General features: G+C 33.6%; 1 protein-coding gene across 5 annotated transcripts in view; it reads left to right on the top strand.

Annotated features, from left to right (window-relative positions):
• Positions 1–18,113, top strand: part of CSMD1 (CUB and Sushi multiple domains 1) — a 1,077,494-nt gene that overhangs the window by 549,425 nt on the left and 509,956 nt on the right. For all 5 annotated transcript variants that reach the window (XM_051778075.1, XM_051778073.1, XM_051778072.1 and 2 more), the window contains one exon: positions 1,395–1,602. In XM_051778075.1, coding sequence (XP_051634035.1) covers positions 1,395–1,602 — 208 coding nt within the window. The remainder of the gene's footprint in view (positions 1–1,394; positions 1,603–18,113) is intronic.

Genomic DNA, 18,113 nt, shown 5'->3' with positions numbered 1-18,113 from the left:
TTCTGATTTATTATAGATTTACAGTAGTTTTCAAATTATTTTAATCCTTGCATATATTATGCACCAGGAAGTTTGACTCGGATCCTTGGCTATCCATGGTTCTTTAATGTTCACTTCCTTACCTCTTCCATTCCTCAGAGGCACAATTGTCCTTTCAATATGCACCATATAAAAAGCCAGATATTGAGAAAGGAATCACAGAAATGGCCTGATTTCACCAAAAAAAAAAAAAAGAAATGTCTTAGGAGAGTAGATCTTTTTCCTTTGATTCACATGAATCCTTTTTCCTTCAAATCTTCCTTTAAAACTCACTTTCATCGACGGGCTTTCAATTGTGATTAAGAGCAGTTCTACTGCTACCCATCTGTTGTCTTAATTAGCTATTCAGTTTTATCCTAATTGAACTATAGGTTCCTTGTGTTATGCACCTTTCTAAGTTCTTTGTTTTCAAATCTCCACATGCACTTACAGGATGCATACAATGATAATAGCAGTAACTAAAGATAAATATGAAATGCTTCTCTTCTGACCATTCACCTATGCAGAAATATTTTTAATTACTATTGCTTTAGCTTTCATAGACAGTTGTCAAACACCAAAAGCCACTTGATGAATTTTTAATTTCTTATGCCAATTAATTGTATGGATGACATATTTTCTTGGGGATTTTAAATTGTATGTTTTAATTCCAAATACTACTAATAATCAACATATTTTTAAAGCTTATCCTCCTATGCTCTGTATTTTTTTGAAATTTTGCTAATAACCATTAAAAATATATATGGATGGGAGATCCATTTGGCAACAAAACCTTCTGCATTCATTTGCCATCTGTAAACATCCTGATTCAGAACAAAAATCCGAGAAAGGATAATATAGGTTTATTAATGCTTTCTAGTTTAGGAGTTCACTTAAATCTATAAGGATACTTTTTCTGCAGTTTTTTATAGTTATCAGAAATGAGTGAGGGAGGTCTTTAGAAAGAAATGTTTAATATTTTTAAATTTGTATCACAGAGAAAAAAGTGTATATCTGTGATTTTTTTGCCCAGTTCTTTCTTAGGCTTGTTCTGTGCACACTTTCACAGAGCCAGATTCTCCAAATCAGCTCATACTAGGTGTCTCTGATAACCTTCATTTGTGTTTGGCCTGGTGCTAAAGTGACATCAACAAGGAAAAGAAGAAAAAAAAAAACCAACAAACTAAAAACCTTTACAGCTTAAAGGCCAGAAAATGTTCCATTCACCCTGATAATATTTTGTTTCTGTGTGTATGTGGGTACTCTGTGGGTACTCTGTGCAAAGAGAAGAGCTGGGTTTGCTATGGTACAAGCCAGGATAATGTTTCATTTGTTTAAAGCACAGCTTCACTAGTATTTCATATTCTGTTCATCAGCTGAAGGAGCTTGTGGAGGAACACTACGTGGAACGAGTGGAACAATTTCAAGTCCGCACTTCCCTTCTGAGTATGAAAATAATGCTGATTGTACCTGGACCATATTGGCTGAACCAGGAGACACCATTGCTTTGGTCTTTACTGACTTCCAGTTGGAGGAAGGATATGACTTCTTAGAGATCAGTGGAACAGAAGCACCATCGATATGGTAAGTCAGAGATCTTGTAAAGATCTCACTTTATTGTTTTCTTTTTTTTTTTTTCATTTTTGGTGCCTATTTTAGGAAGATATTAGAGGATATTTAAGATATTTTCTACCTGTTAGTAATTTTCTCATTTTCTTTGGACCCTTTCACCTTTGAGAACTAAAAAAAAAATTTCCTCCACCTTCAAGAGCTATATTTGTAATGGAGCATTTATTGACATTACACATTTAAACTTGGTATTAGAACATTTTCTGATGTTGTGTCTTGAACTGCTTTTTGTACTCTAACAATGAAACTAGTGAGCAAAAGGCAGCCTCACAGTAAAACAGGAATATATAGGTGTCTAATAAATGCCATCTTATTCTAAACAGGTTATAATTCAGTCTTACTGCATATGCTCATGTATGAAAGTTTTATCATCTTATGTTAGCTGATGTTAAAACTGTTTTCTTAGCAGTATTAGGGCTTAGTAATTATAATACTAAATCTACATTCTCTGTACTGAGTAAAAGATGATAGTTCTGTCATTGGAAATGGATTAAATTGGAGAAGTTTGTATTATGATTTCTCTGCAGGCTACATGTGCAGGTTTTTCATTCTTTTCATCTCTGAGAATGTCTTGTGCTTAACATATGCACCATTGCTATAAAATGTAGCCTAGAACAAATGCAGATCTGGTCGCAGATGACTGATGGTTATTGTCTTCAGAACGCCTTTCTGGAGATAGAAAGCAATCTCACTATTATTTTGATGTCATAGCAGGCTAGACAGTGCAATATGTTAATAATTGTGAAGTTCTAGGTAGCATCCGATCTGTTGAAAAACGATCAAATAAAAATGTGTAGTTAACTATGCTAGGCAAATATGTAAGGTCTTTGTTTTGAAGATACATGTAGATCTATATCACTGGAATACTCTCTAACATTTCCAAATGACCAAAAGTTGCGTAATGGCAGTGAAGCAGCTTTGTATCAAATTAATTGCTCATGTCTGACTGTCTGAAGCACAGTACGTGAGTATCCCGTTGCCTCTCTCTCATGCACAGACCTGCACAATAATCATCAATGCCAATGTTTCCTTCTTAGGGGTTCTAAGGACCAGAAGCTGAAACCTTGAAGGGGAGGAACTAATGCAATTTTTCTGCAGAACGTTAAAGTCTATCCATTTCATTTTGTGTAAGAGACTCTAGTAGACACCTAATAACATATTTGTGCTTTTTTGCAAGAAATTGGTCTGTTATTGAACAATAAACATGCAAATATAGGTAAACTTTACATTTAAAGTCACGTATACGTATCTGTTCTCCCAAAGATTTCTGGTAATAGATGAGATAGAAGAATATGAGCAGAAAGCAGTGGAAACATTCTGCATTGATCTCATATAATAATATAATCAGTGTTATGTTGGAAATCAGAGATACAATAAGTATCTTATTATATGTATCTTATTTCTCCTACTTTTCTCAACATTTTGCTTGTTTCCCTTGATATTTTTTTTTTAGAGTTGAAGATTTTATTTTCTTAATAATGCTAAACTCTGATTGCTAAAAACTATGGATTTATTATAAATTCCTAAGATCATAGAATCATAATATAGTTTGGGTTGGAAGGAACCTTTAAAGGTTATCTAATCATACTGCTCTGCAGTGAGCAAGGACATCTTTGACTGGATCAGGCTGCTGAGAGCCCCATCCAACCTGACCTTGAATGTTTCCATGGATGGGACATCTACCACCTCTCAGGCCAACCTGTGCCAGTGTTTCACCACTCTCATTGTAAAAAAAGTCTTCTTTATATGTAGTCTAAATATACCCTATTTTAGTTTAAAACCATTATGCCTTGCCTAATTGCAACAGGATCTGCTAAAAAGTTTGTCCCCATCTTTCTTATAAACCCCTCTTCATGTACTGAAAGGCTGCAATGAGGTCTTCACAGAGCCTTCTCTTCTTTATATTGAGCAGCCTCTCTCAGCCTTTCCTCATAGTAGAGGTGTTGAATCTCTGTGATTGTTTTTGTGGCCCTTCTCTAGACTCGCTCTAACAGGTCTATGTCTTTCCTGTGCTGAAATAGAGCTGGACACAGCACTCCAAGTGGGATCATATGAGAGCAGAGTAGAGGGACAGAATCCCTTTCCTTGGCCTGCTGACCACACTGGTTTTGCTGCAGCTCAGCATACGATTGGCTTTCTGAGCTGTGAGTGTACACTGTGAGCTTATATCCAGCTTTTCAACCACCAGCAGCCCCAAGTCCTTCTTGGCAGGGCTGCTTTCAGTCTGTTCATCCCCCAGCCTGTGGTGATACCAGGGGTTGCCTGGACTCTGGTGCATCACCTTGCCCTTGGCCTTGTTGAACCTCTTCAGTTTCCCTTGAGCCCACTTGTCAAGCTCATCCAGGTACCTCTGGGTGGCATCACATCCCTCAGGTGTGTCAGCCTCGCCACACATCTTGGTGTCATCAGCAAACTTGTGGAGGGTGCACTTGATCCCACTGACCAACGTCACTGATGAATATTAAACAGTATCACTGATACAGGATAGTATCAGGATTAGCACAGGATCACTGAAGAAAGCTTGGAGAAACTATGGGAAGTTTTGCAAGAAATGTTTAAAGGATTATTGGATAATTTGGAATGAAGCAACACATTCAGTTATATTTAAGCCAGAACAGTTACCATAGTGACATTAGAGCCATGCTAAATGTAGTGCATGCTGTAATCTGCTAAAATGAGCTGTATGTTTAAATGGGAAATTGTTCCATACTTAAAACTAATGGTCTAGAGGTGTATCATCTTAAAATGTGAGTTTTTCCTAATTACTCCCTTTTATTGTATCTGGCATCAAGTCAATATATTACACATTATTCTGTATTAGAAGACACACATTCCATTAGCATGGTTTCATAATTATGATTGTTTTTTCACTTAAAGGAATATTTGTTGTAAAATAAGCCTAATATTATCCTAGTGAAGAACATAGAAAGACACATGTATGAGCACTGTAAAAGCTAGAAAGAGAATAAGAATGAAGAAAATAATTTCAGACTGTTGATTCTTTAGTGATTTTAGTGTATGATGCAATAGGTCTGGATTACCCCCTCCAAACATATCCACAAAGTTAGAAGCAGTTCCAGCATGATTGCAGTAAAAAACTGGATTGACTTTTTTAAAGTAAATCTAAATGCTGAGATAATCTGATGTATCTATAAAATATGGATATGAGAGATTTTTTATTATAGCAATTATATAGATTATATGTAATATTAAACATATTATATTACTTATACGCTTTACATCTTTTTAAACCTTTTCTAAGATGTTCAGTTAATTTCCATATTATATAGCTGATCGTTGGTTTGTTTTCCAATGCATTGAAAAGAAAGATTTGTTTACCTTTTCTCATATTAAAATAATTTATACAGTCCATTCTAAAGGAACAAGTTTATAAAATATTCAAGTGCCATTACTTCACTATTTATTTTATGTCCATGATACAATGAGAGTGTCTAAAGCCATTCAAGTTTTGTTTGTTGGTTGAATTTTTTTTGTTTGTTTTGGTTTGTTTTTACCTAATTAAAGAACAGTTATATAGCTCAGGATCTTGAATCGATATGCACCTACAGGTGATGACACTTATAATTCTGCTTTGAATCAATATAACTGTTAACCATGGATAAAAAGATGAACATCAATGTTTTCAAAATTAGTGGGAAACAGGCAGAACAGGCTTTTTCACCTGTGAAGGAAGTAAAAGTATTATCAATTAGACTGTAGATGAAAGAAACCTTTTTGAATTTGAATAATTGGATTAATTTGCTGTTACATACATGTAAAATATATTTATTTTGAGTTGGTAAGCACATAAAGAGTTCTTCTGGGACCATAACAGAAAGACTACCTCTTTACTATGTCTAGAGTCCATCTCCAAGTCCATCTTTTGATTCTGAAGATCTCCTCTGTTGTTGATTATTAGAACTTAAAAAAAAAATAAATTCTGCATATATCACTTCTAAGATACTTTCAAACATGTCTCTTTAGACTTCAGCTTAAGTTAGATGCTACTTAAATTTAAATCAAGGTTGGACCTAGAGATAGTGTTTAGGAGTATCTTAAAAGCCCAGATGGTTTTGAAGTAAAGCCAGAAATATATTACTTAGGGAAAGCATCCTATTGAAAATCTCTTAGTCTTTCCCAAGACTCCTCCTTGAGGCAGGTGTGGGATTTTATTATTATTATTTGCAGGTTAGGTAAAGCTGGGCAATTCACATGGGCATAGATTAGCCCATCTCAGGTTTTTTCATGTAAATGTGACTTTACCATAATTTTTACAAGATCTTCAAATTATCTCAGAGGGTTACATTGTGCAGGAAAAGTGATTATGATACTAGGAATAATTCTGCAATTATTTTTTAACTTGGAACCTTAATACTGAAAAAAATTCATTCAAAAATTATTTTTTTCCTCTTTTACCTTATAATGCAAATTTTACCTTACTGTGCTTCAATTTAAACCCAAAATTATTATCCTTCTCATTTTTTTCAGTATTTACCAGTGCAGAAGAGTGAACTACACTCCGTACTTTTTAGTCTAAATTATTTCCTAATACTATTTAAAAATACCTTTAAGATTATTCTGACTTCTTATAAATTACCTCAATATCCTGGTGAAAGGCCATAAAAATGTACGTGGATGCGAGAGTGATTTGGAAGCAGCAATAATGAATTGCTATAATCTTGGCATACAATTAGACAATAATACCTGGAGTCATATGAAACTCGCTTTTTATTTCTGTGTTAATGAATAATTCTTATAGCAGCTGGATGCTATTTTGTGTTTCTTAGATAAATACACCAGTTCAAAGACTGAGATACATATCAAAATAGTAGGATTTCGATCTGCATGTTTTCTGTCCTGTTTATGGATATCGGTCTTAATCTTAATTATCACCCTTTTCGTGAGGGGTCTATAGCAAAGTAATGCATGAGATAATGGAGTGGTCTAAATCACCTTGATAGACACGTATGGCAGTAGATCCAGACATATGAGCTGAATGTTTAGTTCAGAATTACATAATTAGACAGCTAAAGAGCACCATCTATTGGTTTACTGTCACTTGTGGATACACCTTCAATAAGATTGTTCTACACCAGAAAAAGGCTTAGTGGCATACCTGTGGCAACATAAGGTACCATTTTCATTTCCTTCTACATCAAGTGAGAAAGGATATGTCATGGCCATGCAACAAAAGGAAGGCAGTTAGATTCCATCTTTTTCCTTTGAGAACACTATTAAATTTTTATTAATTTATGTGTAATTACTTGTCTGTTTTAGCCTCTTTAGAGATATTCTGATCACCGTCCCTTTTTTTTTGTCACTAGTGAAACTCTGTAAAGTCATATCCTTATCCTGGAGTTACTGGTAAAGGATTCTATCGCTAGTTTTTGGAAGGTCTTACTTTTCTTCAGCTTTTAACTGGACTTCCCCTATTACCTGCCCATCAGATCTGCCATGAAACACATTTAATTTTAATTTTTTTTTTTCAAACAAGTTGCATAGTTACCTTCAAATTCTTTCCGTTGAGTTTCATATTGCAAAGTTTTCAGTTACTATGTAAAAAATTGCATAATATATCCCATTTGAAAATCATCATTAATGCTGTCTAACACTTGAAACCAGCCTATCAAATACAGCAACACAAAAGCCTTTAAAATTGATTTAACACAGAACATTATTCAGTTACAAACCCCCAAGATACATTGGAAGGCCAAAGATATTTCCAAGGTGAGTGACAAATGTAGCACGTGTGTCTGTATGAAGAGATTTTTAAGACTGAAAAATACTGTGATCATGATAGAATATTAAATATTTTCAATTCATATTATGTTTATTTACCTGATTAGAATTAAAGTTCAGTTAATGCAATACATTTTGCTAACAGATTTCTTCCGTGTATCATTTGTTCAGATTCTTGCTACAGCACACATCATCAGAAGGCATTTGTAAACTGAATAAATGACAAAAAAATCCCCCAAATAAGAAATCTGGAAAACACCATGTCTTTTTAAAAGGCTCAGTGGAATACATCTTTTCCCCAGCTTCTGAGTCCTGTGTGTTGCTGCCTTTGGTACTGATGCTTGTCTCTTCTGGTTTCTCCTAGTTTTTTCTGTTGCCAACACCTATGCTTCCCCTGCTCCCTTCCCTCCCCTCCCATCAACATGTCCAGAAAATTTCTGCATCCTCTCTCAGCATTTCCTGCCATGTTCAATGGTTTAAGCTTAAAACCTTTTAAAATGTATACCAGACAAGCAAGGACAAATCATAATTGATCTTGATTTCTGGTAGATTAAGGGTTACAAAACATAAATCAACCATGTGGTATAGTCATAGTCAAAATGGTGTATTAAAAGTTTTCAAACAATGTGCTGAACTTGAGTGCCTGTGGAGTTCCGTAATCTTGGAGAGAATGTCTTGCTGGTCTCACAGTTGTTAAGCACAGTCTCAGAATGGATTATCCCACTCATGGATTAGGGAATTTAGAAAGAAAATTGTCAGAGTGTTTTGCAAGGTAACAGCTATGTATACTAAACATGTCATACAGGCAACTGGTGTACTGTAGTTCTTAGAGTATTGCTTTCTAGAGTCTTTTAAAATTCCCTGAGTGGGAAATACCATGTTTTAATTTCGTGTCTATAGCCAGTTCTTTTTTTTTTTTTTTTTTTTTATAGCAGTCACTAAACTCAAACATATGCAGATAAACAGCTTTTTCACTCCTACAGTTTTCCCATAACAAGGATTAATAAGATGATATCTTCAGAGATATATCTTGTACTTGGCTATATTTATCAAAATTATCATGTTCCAAAATGGATTTTCTGCAGGCCACAGTTGTAACTAAATTGTTAGCAGACTTAGGAAAATACAGTGAATGCTGTTCAGTACCTTTGGAGTCTATGGAAAGAAAAAAAAATAATGTAGATGAGACAGGTAGCGAACAGGTCACCCTGCCTAGCATTTCTATAGGAGAGAGGATGAAACCTGACTACAGATAAGAAAACAAAGCTGCAAAGAAAATGGTATCTTAAGACAGGGTTATATTTCTTTCCACCATCCTGGACATTGTCTTCCTTTTCTTTTCAGCATCCTAATGGCAACTTTTTTTACTTTTTTTTTTAGTTGTTCTGATACAGAGGAACATATGTGAGGTTTTTGTTTATTATTTAAATGTATACTAAATACTTCAGTATATAAGGAGATGAGCTCTGCTAGTTGTAATGACGCACCTTCAGATTCTAATTGCTGAAATGACCATAATGAAGAGAAAGACAAAGAGTACACGTAGTGGTTTCAAAAATAAGCTGGAATGTAACATCCAAATTTGTACATGATCTCTGAATTGGTGACATTGAACTGGAAGAAAGGAGATGTTGGAGGTAATAAGAGCTTTGAATTGGGGAGTTAGGAGACAAGAATGAATCTAACATGAAAAGAATTTTGATTAGGTGTGTTGAGGGATAATATGACAAACTTTAAAGACTTGGTAGCATTTTGGAAACAGCTTTGGGCTGCCTTGGAGGGGCAAGGGAATATGATGTTCTTGGTCAGAAGAGTCTTTGCAGACTGACAATGCAAATAGCCTGGAAGTGTACTGGATTCAGCTGTCCCATTGTCACAGGGTGAACAAAGACATCCTAAACCCATGGAAATAACACTGTCGCTAATGTTGGCACTTTGACCTGGGAAGCATATTTGCTTTCCTTTCCTCCTCCTCCAAACAGAACTGTTTTGATACACTAAGCTTTGCTGTGTGGGACAGCAGTGAAGCCTGGCCTGGGTTCTTCTTTCCTGGTAAATACATAGCAGCTCTATCCGTATCCTGTGGTCTTTACCCAGATACTGGCATATATAATGATGGCAAGTGCTGAAATAGGCATGTAATTCTGCTGAGAGCTCCAGGTAGAAATGTAACAAAGCACTTCCCTATTCTTCCTTTTGGACCACAACTTTCCTTTCTGTTATATGTTAATCTTGTGTTTAATCTGATAAAAAGAAGATTATAGAGTCCTGATGCAAAGACTATAGGTGCAATCTATTTAAGGCTCAGTTAATAAATATGTTTAGTTTATGATTATTATGGAAATCTTGCCAAAGATTGTCTTAGACTTGTATTTTAAAGAAAGCATATCTAAAATATATTTCTTGTCTCTTGTAGTATTTTCATGTTAAATATTATATATAAATATATATTAGTACCTGTATGCAGAAAAGTATGTTGAAGGTTTTGCAAGGATTTTTTATTTATTTATTTATTTATTTATTTATTTATTTATTATTTATTTTGCAAGGACCCTAAAATAAATATGATGGTAAATATACTTCATGCTAGTAGTAGTAACTAAACTCATATAAACTCTTGCCTGTGATAGCTGTAAAGACACGGAGACCACTTAACTATTAACACCAACATGTGAGTGGTGTATGAAGTGAGAAATGCAGAGACAGTAAATTGATGCTTAATTCACACAACACTATTGCTTTCTTTGCACCTATTAATTTACAGCCTACTGTGCTGAAGAGGTAAAAAAGCATAATTCATAGCACATCACAAACTGATAGAAACATAAGAGTGAGAGAACTCACTTAAGGAAGCACTGTGACCTACAGTATAATTTTCCACCACATTTAAAATAACATGAAAAGCACTAGATTTTAAAATTATGTAGACAAGGTTTAAATACATTAGCAGAGAACTCAGATTGCTTATCTTTCTAAATGGAATTTCTAACCCTGGGCTTTGAGTGCTCCTAAAATTTCCTTCTACGAGGTCTGTTGCATTGTTCCAGAATATCCATAGCATTAGCTTAATTTTCTTAAAGAATTCTTGATATTGGATTTAGGAAGTATGTTCTAATGATGAAACAGCTCTAACCAGTGTATTCAGGTTAGAAACTTTTCTCAGATATATTTATGAATCATTAGATGCCTTGCTTTTACTCAGTATCTACCCATTGCAGTCAGTCTGCATGAGTAGTGGTCTCTCTTCTCATTAAGATCAATGAGGATGAAAGTGGTAATTTCCAAACTGGCTTTTTTTTTTTAAAGCACTGCTGTATTTAAAATATATTGGAATTTTAATTTTAGCTATTGCCCTTTTCTTAAATATATAGGGGTTTTTAATACATTTTAATTTTTTTAAGAGAAGAATAGAATTTTCAAATGTAAAAATCAAGTGTGAATAAAGGTCTGTTGTATTTTTTTACTGGATGTTCTGAAAACTGCTGAAACATGGTACATAACAACTTTATTATGTAATATGGGTTGTTTTCTTTCCAACAAGATGTACAAAAGCGCACATACTACTCCAGAAAACTCTTCCTGAATTTCCACTGCAAGCTTTTTAGGCCAACTACCCATTCATTTGTTGCATGTTTTTGTTCTGCTGAGACCAGTGCTGGGATCTACAGCAGCTCACAGTAAAGCCGTCAATGAACTGTTTTTACAGTTAATAAATACCTTGGCCCCTGGTATCTCTGTTTAGTTAGCACACAGAATGCATCGATTATTTCTTTGACTCTAGAAGAAAGTTAAATTGAATTTAAATAACATGTTTATTGATGGCTACTCTTTTTTTAATGCCTGCACTGTAGGCTAGTGATTGGACTTAATGGGTTTTCTGCAGATGTCTGCACTTAGGAAATACTGTGCCATTTTGTATCACTGATGTTTTAAAGCGGTAGTTACAGCAGAGAAAGTTTAGGCATTATGTGTAGCAGTGACTGAGATATTGTTTCTGTTTATCCAATCTCCCAAGTAGGCAAGGGAGAGGACGGCTAGCAGGAAAGGCAATTTGCCTAAGCAACACCACAATGAAGAGTGAGAATTTCAAATGTAAACCATCTAAAATAAAAACTGAAATACTAATGATTACTTTTTATACATTGGATGCTATTCAGTATGCTGATAAAATTGACAAATGATTCCATTCCACTTTTAGTGAAAAAAGTAGAAAGGACAATAAAAAATGCAAGTTTTACTCACCAGAAAGCAAAAATTTTATTTCTTTCAAATGATATTACTCTAATATTAAAATCTTTTGATTAGAAACAATGCAGTAAAATATTATGTGAAAATCAGAGGAATACTGTGGAATGCTTTAATTTTAAATTTATACAAAATCCCATGTAGAGATATATGATCACCTTTATTTGGAGAAGACTAAGCACATGGTTTTATTTTGTATTGAGAGCTTTTAGAAATTATGGATAAGGTATTTAAAGAAAAGTTTTATTTCAGTTACTGTTCTATATCAAAGCAGAAACCACACTTTGTTTAGAACATACTAATTTTTGCACCCTTATTTTGAAATTGGAATGACAGGACCAATTCCCACCCCCAAGGTGGGAAGTAACATGTAAATTAATTCAAATAACTTTGAATTAAGTTCATAAACTGCATAATTAGTTACATTGTCACAGTAATCTACAGTTGTCCTTTTTAGCTGACTGAGAGCAATGATTAGTGTATAATGCTGTCAAAACAGAAGTAGGATGTATTCTAGCAGAGCATATATGCAGATTTACTGGACTGTCATTTGTCATCTTTCCAGGTACATAAAAATATCATTAATATTACAAAGTTAAACACTCAAGAATAAAGAATGCCATCTTTAATTTGACCTACTTGTACATAAAAGTTGATATAGCTTTTTAATTATGCCATCAAATGCTCTTATTTCTAACTGTGCTCTGAAACTGAATTACTGTTGTGCATTTAAAGAGTCTCAGGTCAGTAGAACTGCTGCTACATATATTGAAATGAGAAGTTGAGGGCATTATCTGGGATATTAAAGGAAAGCCAGGAATGTCTCACGATTAACACAAATGGAGGACCACTTTAAAATCTGGTTCTTATATGCACTTTATTCATAGAGTTGCTATGTCATGGTAACTATTATCTTCAGGCAAGATTTGTGCAGTTTTGCTAATACTGTGGTCCTCATTTCTCATATAGTTGGCTTCAACTCTTTCAACTCTTCTTTCAGCTGCAACATATGCTGAATGTTGTACCAAATTAATATCCTTTTAGTGTTTCTGTTTCTAAAATTCAGACCTTAGTACTCATTGGGAAAAAAGTCTTTAAAATATCAGTGTCAAAGTGTAGGTTCCATGCCTGGAAAATAAGTGTATTTTAAAGGTTTATATTTATCTTTCTTGTGCTGTAAGGAAAAATAGTAGTAGTAGTAATAGTAATAGTAGCAGTAGTAGTAGTGGTAGTAGTAGCAGTAGTACTAGTAGTAGCAGTAATAGTAGTAATAGTATAGCAGTATATCCTCCAACATTGTGCAAACATTAACAAAAAGATGATTTGAGTTTATGAAGTACTGTAAGGGAACACATTTAAGATAGAGAAAACCTTTTACTTTTCTTCTTAAATTATTTATGAACTATTTTTAATTATTTTCAGTCTCGTTTAACCAGATGATTTTTTTTCAAAGAACAAATTAATTTGAATAATTTTTATTTAAAAACCCCCACCACTTCACAACTAGAATATTCATCTAGTAGTTGTACCATAGGAATTGCTCAAAACTCTTCCTCCTGCAAAACATATAATGCTAACTTGAATATATCACTTAAGACTGTGAGCATCCCTATTTACTCACCTTCAGTCTTTGATGGAAAAAAAAATATTTATTTTATTTACCTTTGAAAAATGGTCATTTTTGATAGAGCAAAGTGTAGCACTCCATTTTGGTAGATAATTTTATATCTATATTATATATAGATTATATACATCTACATATGTATATATACATGCAAATATATATATACACAAATATACACACACACATACACATGCAGATAGATAGATAGATAGATAGATAAACAGAACTGACAACAATTTTCCTGCAAAAACTCCTAAAAACTTAAATACATTTTTAGAGAAAAGGTGAAAGTATTAAATATCACCATTACCGTTTTCTGTTTCTGAGGTCAAAACTTAACATTTATGGCCAGTCTATATCTTAGAACTATTTAAAAGATGCAAAACATCTTTCTGATATTATCTCCTTGAAGATTTTAGGACAAGTGCTGCTTATTACTTTGATGTCATTCCCAAACTCCAATTTATTTCTCTTTTGTTCAGCTCTGATGAATCCTTAAAGAAGACATTTTTGAGAAAGAAAAAGGTAGGAAGAGCAAAGAAATTCACATACAGTGAATTTAATTTCAAGGCAGTTATGTGTTTATATCATCTTTTATTTCAATGACAGACTTACAAATTGAAAGAATTCAACTGATATGAAAACTGCTTGTCCTCATAACTTCAGCAGTGATAGCAGAGGAAGAGGACACTTGAGTTGTTCATGTGAATCCCTGTCATGTGGTTCTCAGTACAGAATTGCAATGCACGGTTCCTTTGTTAAGCATATTAAAAAGGTGTGCGTAAAACGACATTAAACCAAAATTAGAACACTGGAGACAGACTGTTCACAGGTTTAAAAGGATATTTGAAAATGTGGTTTGTAATTAAAACAGAATTAAAGATGATTCAAGAATGGATGCTTGTCTCATCTGAAAGCAGTTTCACAGGTAAAGGTTTAGAGCACTTACATACATCCATGCAGAGAAAATACTGGATCATGCCTAGCTTAACAAAGCCAGGAAGCTATGGTTAAGAAAAGATACAGAATCTGCTTCTGCAGTTGAAAGAATCAATGACTTTATTGTTTTAGCAAATTTCAAAGCTGAAGCTGAATTTTCCATCTCTTCATTTCTTCAAATTGAGATTGGATGTGTGTCTTTATTTGTGCTGTAATGAGGTGTGAATTATTATGTACATCCCAAGGGTAACAACATAATTTCTAGTGTTAAAATAAGGAACCTAGATCTAAAGACTGACTAAATAAGAAGACTTCGTTCTACCAGTTCTTTTTCTGTCTTAATTCTTGTGGAAAGAATGAAACTTCAAAGTAGCAAATCTTGTATTTAGCACTGAAGGTATGGGATTCCAGAACTTGACACTACTTATGAAGCGAGTTTCTAAAGATGAGAGTTTCAACTCTTCTGCAGAGGGCACCTTTTAAGAGGAATCTTGGTTTCTTAGAAACTGGTGTGCAGGTTTTTCACAATAAGTATTTAGAATTAGCACACTGCCCCCTGGGTAGAAATATGGTAATAAAAAACATGCGTAGTGTGTTTGCTTCAGCTGTGGTGTTTGAAAACAATCCACTGCAATCCCATTGGGATAGAAGAAGCTTTTAAAAATGTTAATTTTTCTGTGTACAGTAAGTAGCAGTTAAGCCCTGCAAATCTACATGGATTTGAGAGCTGAATTAATAAGTTTTGTTTATATTTATGATTTATCCACATTTTAAATGGCTCTATACTGGAAGAAACTCAAGTCATTGTCAAATTTTAGACACTTACAAAAGTTTTTTTATGTTTTTTGTTTGCAAAAAAAACCCCAATTGTTTTACTTTAAACAAAAAAAAATCTATGCTTAAAAAAAAATAAGGTTTTTAATGTTTCTCAGAAGACTGAAAGACTACGTGTTTGATATGAAAATGTTATAAAGAGCTTGGAGATCATTTTTTTTCCAAATATAGATATTCTTTCAGAAACTTTTACTTCTCAGGAATGATAACAATTTCCCATTTATTCAAAATATATAGAACAGGAGCACTTTTTTTGTTATTTAGAAATCTTTATACGACTTACTTGCACTTTTTGACAGATCAAACCACCTGCACTCTTTATGCACCTCTCCTGAAGATCTGTTGCACGCTTTTGTTAAGATATCATAATCTGATAAATTCAGGTAACAGATATGAAATTCATATTTAGGAAAAAGACATTTCCATTCTACTGTGACCTGTGTAAATGAAACCATAAAAATTCTCCACCCAAAGAGAAGCATTTTTTTTTCAAAAAAATGTTATATTACCCCTGATTTAGCATTTTCCAGTCCTTCGGAGTCTTTTGTAATCTGTTCCAATGGCTAATTATCCTTACTGTTAAAAACAAGCATCTTATATCTAAGCTTGCACATGGATAGCTCCAGGTACCAGCCACAAAGTACTCTCATTGTCTATAAGACTCAAGAACTGCTACCAGACTCTTTGATAATATAAGGTGACTGATTTCTTTGAGTTTTTCAGAAAATTATATCAGATTTTTTAATATTCTTGATTTTTTGTTCAAATCCTCTCTAAATAGCATTATATTCATGGCTGCAAACTGAAATTGTGAAATGGAAAAAAGTGTTACAGTAGCAGACATTTGTTATTTTCCTGCCACCATCAGTGTTGGTCCCTATGTCATTTGATCCCGTGTCTGGGGGTTTTTTGTGATGTACTGGAAGGTACCTCAAGAATTTTGCTTGGATACAAACCAACTGATGTAAAATAGAAAGGAAGCATAGATATGATATGAGTTTGTGTTTTCTGTGAGTTTTATTAAGGTACAACTGGCTAATCTTACTCCTGCCAACTGTGACACTGAGTGCCACAACATTTCTTGTGATCAGACTTTGTCAGGAATTCTAGCAAAAATAGTAGAGGAGCTGTGCCCAGTGAATCCTGTGAAAACTGGTCCCCTTTGAAAGAGATAACAGAGGGTTCCAGTCAAGTGAACCGAAGGAACTCCTTATCTTGGGATGCAATTTTGTAGACCACCCTTTTGGAAAGGGTGAGAATCAAGAGCAAATATTTCTTTTTCCATTTCTGAGATGAATTTTTATATTTTTTGTTCTTGGACTCTCATTCCATGCAGCTTAGCATTTACCAGTATAAAGCGAGTCCAGCTGCCCTGTCGGATATTTAAAGGGCCGGGGAGGATGAAGAAATGAGGATAAATAGATCAAGAGCAGATCCTTGCAGAATCCACTCAGAAAATCAAAGATCCTTTTCCCGTGCATGAATTTGTGTCAAATAGAGAGGTAGAAAAGTACACAACAGCATGGAGTTTCCTGTCCTCAGTGTTAAACAAAGGCAGCCTTAGTTTAAGATTACTTAACCTGACAAAAAACAGTCATGTAAAATATAGAATATTGCATGTTGTGCATATACTGAATTTTATACCCACAGCTGGGAAATTATTTTTAATTTTTCAATCACTCATTTTGGTATGTAACATAGTGAAAGCTGTATTGTTTTGTGTTTAATAGGTATAGTCAACCTAGCCTATGTTTTAAAGAAGAAAAAAACTTTGAAAATATAGCATGACTACTAGGTTTTTTTATCAATACAGTAACATTCACTCTATTTTCTTTTATTAAAAAAAAAAAAAGAAACTCCTATTTGATGTAGTTTCATATAAAGAATTAAGCCAGTAGTTTTAGCAGTTGGAGGGCATTGCTTCAGTGGTGTTTGTAAAAGGTACTAAATCTGATTTATTGGATGAGCTGTACAAGATCCAAAACCTCCAAAAGGTGCAGAGAAAGTAAATTTTGAAAAATAGGGGATGAAACGTTAATGAACGAATAATCATTTTTATCCTCTGAGTGTTGCTAGAAATAGAGTACATCTGTCCCACCCAGCAGCTGCATCGTTTAGGAGCTCTTGAGAGGACTTGTGGAGGTGAGGAGAATATAAATCACAAGTTGAACAGTAAAAAAGTAGGCAAAGAGACAGAAATACAGTCAGTAAGTATCTAAAATACATCAGTAAAAAAGAATGTGGGAGCTTTTTATTCCATTTTGAAAGAAGGAATAGAAACTGAAAGTCTGAACAATTTTAAAAATTCTTTTAATTTTTTTTTTAATACTATGGTAAAAGATTAATGCAGAGAACATATATGTTTTTCAGAGCCAAAATAAAAATGCTAGTATTTTATCTTAGAAGTATTTCCAGTAAAACTGTAGAGACACGAAACACTTCTTTTTTTAAAAGAAGATGAAGATAATTCTTGATAAATGAAATGTACCATCTGTATTTATTTATTTATTTTTAATATTCCTAATTATTATTTTTGCTAATTATCTAGTCACACTTAACAGAATTACCACCATGAAGCTATCCTGCTGGAAAACATCCCATTTCAACTTTAATTTAGAATTAAATGTTCTCATTCGCTGATACAAACTAGCATTTATTTTCTTAAAAATATTCCCTTAGCAATACTCTTTCAAATGACTTTTTACAAATAACAGAGATTCCCATTCAGTATCTAATCACTGTGTCTAATCATTATCTGTAGCTCCACTACAATAAAATAATGCTTGCTGTGCTTATTTTATTTTAACTGTTGATGACCTCTTTGAAGATCTCACCAACTTGTTTGTTTGGTTGGTTGGGTTTTTTTAATTACATTTAGTTAGGATATGCTTCTGCATGATCATTCTTTTGTCAGCTAAAACATAGAACTTCAGTAGTTTTATATTCAATTCTGACATGCTTTATAAAAGAATTAAATGAAATATATTCTATAATTTATAAGATTACAATTGCAGACTCATTTAATTTCAATTCTTCTCTTTATAAAATTGCTTACTTATTTACTTTATACCTGGAAATAAGTAAC

The sequence above is a fragment of the Manacus candei genome, unplaced genomic scaffold (assembly GCF_025592945.1).
Source record: "Manacus candei isolate 608988 ecotype Guabito, Panama unplaced genomic scaffold, ASM2559294v1 h1tg000011l, whole genome shotgun sequence".
Classification (NCBI taxonomy): Eukaryota; Metazoa; Chordata; class Aves; order Passeriformes; family Pipridae; genus Manacus; species Manacus candei.
Note: the sequence above shows the minus strand (reverse complement) of the source record. Positions and strands in the feature narration are given on the sequence as shown.